Source organism: Chenopodium quinoa, unplaced genomic scaffold (assembly GCF_001683475.1).
Source record: "Chenopodium quinoa cultivar QQ74 unplaced genomic scaffold, ASM168347v1, whole genome shotgun sequence".
NCBI classification, from domain to species: Eukaryota; Viridiplantae; Streptophyta; class Magnoliopsida; order Caryophyllales; family Amaranthaceae; genus Chenopodium; species Chenopodium quinoa.
In genome coordinates this window covers 2,350,283-2,357,790 of record NW_018745281.1, presented here as the reverse complement: position 1 = coordinate 2,357,790, position 7,508 = coordinate 2,350,283, and the positions used below count along the sequence as shown (strand labels likewise).

At 33.5% G+C, this 7,508-nt stretch overlaps 1 protein-coding gene across 1 annotated transcript; it reads left to right on the top strand.

Annotated features, from left to right (window-relative positions):
• Window positions 1-2,792: 2,792 nt before the first annotated feature.
• On the top strand, window positions 2,793-6,334 carry LOC110711705 (protein ROOT PRIMORDIUM DEFECTIVE 1-like). The gene is made up of 2 exons (XM_021890120.1): window positions 2,793-4,494; window positions 4,776-6,334. The coding sequence occupies exons 1-2, from the start codon at window positions 4,392-4,394 to the stop codon at window positions 6,143-6,145; spliced, it is 1,473 nt and encodes a 490-aa protein (XP_021745812.1). The 5' UTR covers window positions 2,793-4,391; the 3' UTR covers window positions 6,146-6,334.
• The last annotated feature ends 1,174 nt before the right edge of the window (window positions 6,335-7,508 follow it).

Sequence of the window (7,508 nt, the reverse complement as noted above, 5' to 3'; positions counted from 1 at the left end):
GCCGCCTGTACCTTACTTGGTACAGACAAAAAACGCAAAAAGAACATGCAGCTATTTTGTAAATAACATAAAGTTGTTTTGTAAAGAACATATAGTTGTTTTTGTAAAGAACATCCATTTTTTTTATCTTAAGAACATCTGTAATATTAATAAAGAACATGATAATATTATGTAACGAACATTATTTATATATCCCCACCTTAATTTAAAGACAAAATTCAAAGAACACTTTATAATAAGCAAGGAACATTATATCACAAATAAACTACAGTACACCGACAATTAAAGAACAAGGACATATGTTCTTTTCATTCTTTTTTAATTTGGTGCAAATATGTTCTTTTTACTTTAGATATATGTTTATTACATTTTAATAGTATGTTCTTTTTACTAAAGTTGTATGTTCTTTACATTTGTATCATATGTTCTTTCCGCGAAATGTCTGTATGATGCACGGTACAGATGCATGTAGGAACCACACACTGCTTTACTTTAGCTAGGTACATGAACGGAAATCATGGAAGGCGTGACAATAATACTTATTTCATTGACCTCTGTCAACTCTACTACTTCTAACAGGACATGGATCAATTTCCCAATAATACGGTGTATGCAATCTGCCTCCACGTAACACCAAAATCTTAGGAATTCCATTAAAAACAGTAGTGCAACGTCTCACACTACAATTAGGAAACTAAGCATTAAAACATTATATTCCCCCGTACTTAATACTTGTAGGAATCCTTCCAAGCCACATGCCCTATTAATTAATTGTGATTAATTAATAAAAATAAACATGTTTGACTTAACTTGCTTGACTTAACTTTAACATCATAATCATGCTTTGATTCGCAGAATAAAAATCATCACATCACTTTACTTCACTTTATTAACATAGTTCACATAATAAAATTCATGAATACATATTTAAAAAAAAATACGAATTAATCATACATATAATTAATTCTAACATTCTATCAAACTTGCATAAAAAAAACATACGACATATAAACATGTTTTTCATATATTAAGTAGAAAAAAAAATAAACTAGGCCTCTCATGGACCTTATATGCATCACACATAAATTCTAAGGTCTAACATGATACTGCTTGCAATAAAATAAACCTAGAGCGAGAATATGTGTGCACATACCTTGCCTAGCAATTCCAATAACAAGCAAAAGCACTAGAACTTGCCTTCTATGAACTCCTTTGTTAAAAATCATAAATAAACCATAATCAATATATACTACTTCTCAATAAACACGTAATCTAAAATAAATTTTCAGTGTCATAAATAAATTAAAATCTCCTTTTATAAAGCTTTAAAACCCTTTTTAAAAACAAACCATTAAACTAATTCAATACTACATCAATACTCTTTTAAAACCCTTAAATTCAATGATCAATACTAACTAATCCTCATGAATTTAAAACTGATAATTATCATAATCAACCTTAAAATTAGATAAATTAAAAAATCGAAATATTAAATTAGAAAAGAGAGAAATAAAAAAAATAAAAAAAAAGAATTTGTTTTTAACAAAACCGAACAACACTCGCACCACCATCAGTCCATCACGGTATCGGTGGTAGCAGCGGCAGCTGTCGACTGGCGCAGTGCTAGCTGCCCCGTGTAGCTGGGTGGGATGTAGTGGTGGGGGTAGCCGGTGCTCCTTGGCCGGCTGCCTTCACCCCTTCTTCTTTCTTTCTTTTTTTTTTTTTTTTTCCAAAATTTAAAATTTATAAAATGCTTACCTGATTTTAATATTCGACAAAGTTTGAAAATTTATAACTAAATGGGTTTATATAGTTGCTTTACCATTTAGTCATGCTTGCCATGAAAATCTCTTGACTTGCTCCTCAAGTTATTTATTTATCATAAAATTAAAATAAAATTAAGGCACAGATTTTGCAATAATAAATATTTTACAAAAGTTAGAAAGATACTCTAGCATAAAATAATTTTCTTGACTTTAATTTTTTCTATAATATTCACTACATAAAATTATCATCTTATTCCCTTAAATTTGGGTGATCATACTACTTAGTTTATATTCTACAATATTCTTACATAATTAAATCAATGTAATAAAATAAATTCAAATACTTGCTTTAAAATATTATAACAAATATACTTAAGATATTTATGAAATACTTGTATAAAATACTTACATAAAATACTTGTATAAATACCACTACTCATATTTATACTGTTTAAATACATATTTTATATTGTAAAAATACTCTAAAAATTACAAATCATAATAGTTATTGATTGATGATCATAACTGAATTTCACTTGCGCTTTCTCCTAACAGGTAAAACCGGTCAACAACCTGATACAACAGGTTACTTAGACACATGTTAACGCGTAATTGGTCCATAAAATAAAACAAAATACTACGTAATAGGCCACCAGCCCCGACCACCGTTCGTGGCCAAATTAAACCCATCGAAAAGACCTCAGCTCCACAGATAAACAGCCCCCCACCCTTAGGGGTGTTCAAAAACGGGTCCGATCTTTGTGTTGAGCAATTAATTTTTCTAGTATTCTATTTGGTCCGATCGAAAACTCCTTAAAAATGGGTCTTGGACTAGATTGTATTTTTGGTTATTTTATGCATGCGCCTTAATAAAATGATAAGGATTATCCTTATAATCTTAATGAGATTTTTTGTATTAGCTTAAAAAAAAAAAAAAAGACATTAAATTTTTTTTTCCTTTTTTTCTTTTTTCATTTTTTATTTTTATTTTTTATTTTTTTATTTTATTTTATTTTTTTTTGCATTTTTCCAAAATAATTTTGAAAATTTTCTAAAAATATTCTAAAACTAGTCCAATTCAATATGATTTAGGTTTTAGAACCATTTTTTGGTGCAATCCTAGCTAAATCGGTCTAGACTCCAGTTCTTAAAAGTTAAAATACAAATTTTCGGTCTTGGATCCAGTTAGGCTCTGATTGTTCAGTCTGGTCTTGGAACATTGAACAGTCCTACCTCCCTTTCCCAACCCTCGAATACAGTAACAAAATTGACTCTGTTATACTCGAAAATAGCAACAAAACCCACGAAAGCGTTGTGGGTTGGAGATTATCATTTTGGAGTGTGGTTGCCAGTCCCGTCTCTGGATGGGTACCATTTATCTCTTTGTTATTGAGGTAGTGCTTGGTGATATTTCAGTTTTAAGCAAATCTTGTAAGTCATTTCTTTGGTGTCATGTAAAGAGAAAGGAAATTTTGTAGTCCATTACTCCCTCCGGTTTTTTTTTATTAATGTGCCTCAGTTTAAATTTGACACTATTCATAAACATTGCTTTGACCAATGTTTATGCTTTATACGTAAACTAAAATATAATTAATGAGTACTTATTATAATCATCTTAAAGCAAAGCTTCCAAATATCAACTTTTTATAATTTATATACTTATTGATAATTAATGATATCATTAGTCAAAGTTGTACATTGATAGATGTGACGGTCAAACTGTGGCACTTAAATAAAAACGGAGAAAGCTAGTCCCATTTGGTGTCGAACATGTTTGGAAAAAAAGTACACTTTTCCTAAAGTCTCATGCCCAACCTAAATGGTGCAATTAAAAAACCAGAGAAAGTATTTAACCAAAAAAAAAAAAAAATTAGGGTTGTTCCGATTTATTGAAAACAACCTAACTAAACTGAATTGATCTGAATATAGCTGAAATAAATTGTTTATAAGAGAAGGAAATTAAAAACTGAACTGAACTAAAATTAAGGTGAACAGAACATACTCTTAACATGCTAAATACCACACTACCCTTTTAATCTCAACCCAATTTCATTTCCCAGGCCATAAATTCATAATACTTTGCATCAAAAAAAATAAATCCATAATACTACTACAGTAATACCCCAGCTATACGGCAGTGAGGCGGTTTTGAGCACGTTAAGGTAAATTCTTAATTTCGTAGAATTATGTTTTTTTAAGTTGCCTAATTTTTCAAATTTAGTTTCTTAATTTTTAAATGAATTAATTTCTTACTACGATTTTGTGCTCAATTCATTCTCAATTTGTCTTGCCTTATTTATGTTCAATTTGCATTATTACTCCATTATCATCAGTTATCTCAATGTAATGCTTCATTTTTCTGTTATTTAATTCTTGGTTTTTTTTTTTTTTTTTTTTTTTTTTTTTTAGTTTTTGTTTGTGGGAAATTTGAATTTTTCTGTATAAACTATATAGTTTACACTGCTAATTGACATGGTCGTCAATGGTAGATTTGCTTGGAGTTGTGACATTTGCACCGCCGCCTGCGGTTCATGCCTTCATTCTGTTATGATAATCAATTCTATGATTGAAAGCTATTTCTTAATCATGATTATTCCATAAGTTTCTGTCTTTTGAAACCTGATTATGGCATTGCTTCTGCCTATCCCTTTTTCCAATAGAGGAAGACCCTACTTTGGCCTCGAATCGAGCTTTATACCCCCAATAACAATGGATAAGATTGGTAGAGGTGGTGGCCTTGAATCGAGCTTTATACCCCAATAACAATGGATGGGATTGGTAGAGGGGTGTCCTTGAATCGAGCTTTATACCCCAATAACAATGGATAAGATTGGTAGAGGTGGTGGCCTTGAATCGAGCTTTGTACCCCCAATAACAATGGATGGGATTGGTAGAGGGGTGTCCTTGAATCGAGCTTTATACCCCCAATAACAATGGATAAGATTGGTGGAGGTGGTGCCCTCGAATCGAGCTTTATACCCCCAATAACAATTGATAAGATTGGTAGAGGTGGGGGTGGTTTTGTTTCTTTGGGGAAATGTAGGAGGAGGTCACTTTTGATTTGTTGTTCTGTTCCGAAGCTTGTATGGGATCGTTCATTAGATAGGCATGTGATTAAACAGAATAGAATTCGGTTTGTGCAGAAGCTTAGGAATTTGCTTCTTTCAAAACCCAAGCACTACATGTCTATTTATGTTCTTTCCAAATGCCGCTCCTACTTATCTCTAACAAAGCCTCGGTCTATTGTCTCCATGATCCAACGTTATCCTACCATTTTCGAGCTCTTCTATGTGCCATATCCACCTACTCCACTCAATGCAACTAAAACAAACTCCCAACTATGTGTGCGTCTAACCCCTGCAGCTGAATCGCTTTCTATGCGAGAAGCCCTTCTTAGGTCTACTGCTTCTGTTTTGATGGCCAACAAGCTTCAAAAGCTTCTCATGCTTTCTCCTCATAAGAGGCTTGTTATGTCAAAGCTTGTGCATTTGGGCCCTGATCTTGGGCTACCACCTAATGTTAGATCCCGTATCTGCAATGAACATCCTGGAAAATTCAAGATTGTTGATACATCCTATGGTCATGCTCTTGAGCTTGTTTCTTGGGACCCAAATTTAGCAGAACCATTGCCAAAATTTAGCAATCACTCACATGAGCTGATCGTGGATCGGCCCTTGAAATTTAAGCTAGCGAAACTGAGAAAGGGCTTAACTGTGAAGAGACGGGATCATGATTTTTTTATTAGATTTGGAGAATTGCCAGATATATGCCCCTATAAGACTTCTTTTGAAGAATTTCATAAGAATTCTTTAGAAGCAGAAAAGAGGGCTTGCAGTGTAGTGAGGGAAATTTTGGGGATGACAATTGAGAAGAGGACGTTAATTGACCATTTGACACATTTCGGAAAGGATTTTGGGCTACCCAACAAGTTAAGGGCTATGTTAGTTCCGCATCCAGAGCTGTTTTATGTAAGTTTGAAGGGCCAGAGGGATTCAGTGTTCTTGGTTGAGGCATATGATGATAATGGTGAACTCATCCAAAAGGATGAAGGGCTACTAATCAAAGATCATTTGTTTGAGCTGGTCAGGCATGGCAAGAGAATAAGGCGAGAAATGAAATTGGCCTTAGCTAATGATGACACTCTCATTAAAGATCATCCTGTTGCTGTTGTTCATCAGGAGCTAGAACCTTTTGATGACGTTACTGAAGATGATAGATTTGAGGATCTATTTGACGGGAATGATTCAGAATTTGAAATTTGCGAGGAAGACACTGATGAAGAGTATGATCAACCGGTGGACGTCAATGCAGAGCAGCAATTCTGGAGGCCTGGGGCTGGGGGTCATAGGGAAAACAGTGATACTTCTGAACGCTGGTAGTAATGAATATTGACACTGTAAAAAGTTTATATTTAGGTTCTCTCTGGAAAGAAATGGAGTGAAAATATGAAGGAATGTAAGTTTTCCTGTTGCCATCATTTTCTGTATTCATGTAATTTTCTGTATATAGTGTTTTTATTACTTGTTCTAGTCTGGTGATTCGGGTAAAATATTTATTTTCCTTTTGTTTTTCTTGCTTTTCCCTTTTTCTAATTTGGGAATGGGGATTGGTGAAAGTTGCAAATGTCGTATTTGGCACAGATTATACGCGATATCTGCTTGCAACAACAGATATTAGAGTTTGGATTTTACTGAGGTGGCTCGTTCTTGTTGTGTTTCTCTAGTTATTACATTTTTCTATCAGCTTAAGGTAAACACATGTTGCTTGTATGCGATCTCTCCGGGCACTTTCATTTTTATCAAGGCTGAAGAATGAACTCCAAAAGTGCTCATCTTATAAAGTAATTGGCTGTTTCTGCAAGTAGATTTTTCCACAGACTTACTCTTATTGGTACGCCTTTTCTTCTTTTCATTTACGGAACATAAAACCTTAATTTATATATGTTATCTTGCATGGACATGTGCTTTGAATAATTTACATCTCTTGTTTCCAGCTATAACACTTCCTTTATGCTGTAACTCAAAATTTCAGAAGTCCTGGATCCTAAACTCTGCAATATAGGGCTTTGTTTGGCATATTGTTTCATATTATGGCTTTTTTCATGAACTATTAATCACCAATGTTTGAGTACCATTAATTTTCTTAGGTAACAACATTGGGACAGTAACACATTGATATTGTGATGCACAAAACTGAATTAGGAAACTTCTAAGCAATACTGTAAACAATATTCTGAACTTCTAAACAATATCTGCTGTAGATATTGTACAAACAGGTCTATTTTTGGAGCATTATGGATGGTCCCTTCTAGCTTTGGAGGGTTCCATAGTTTTTGCTCCAACATCAACTATGGCTTCTGATGACCGCGCTCTATTAGGACTACTGTGTGGACAGATACGGGTCAAACATTTACCTCTTAGGTCATTCAAGACTAACCAGATTCTTTTTAACCCTCCCTTTCCCTGATAACCCACCTCTTGCATTTACTTCATCTTGCTGGTTCTGAACTGCTTATTAGTGCAATAGTACAGAGGTATTCAGTTTTTATGCAAGCTTGATGCTTCCTAGTCTTCATTAGGCATAAGCTCTTGGACATTTAATAGTTTTTTTGTCTCTGTTTACAACTTTCCTTTCTTTAATGTCTTTCATTCAATAACTTAAGGTACATTCTAGAATGCTGCACCATTATATGGTGACATTGGAAGCTCTACTCTTTAAGATTTTTTGTTTGATCTTAAATAC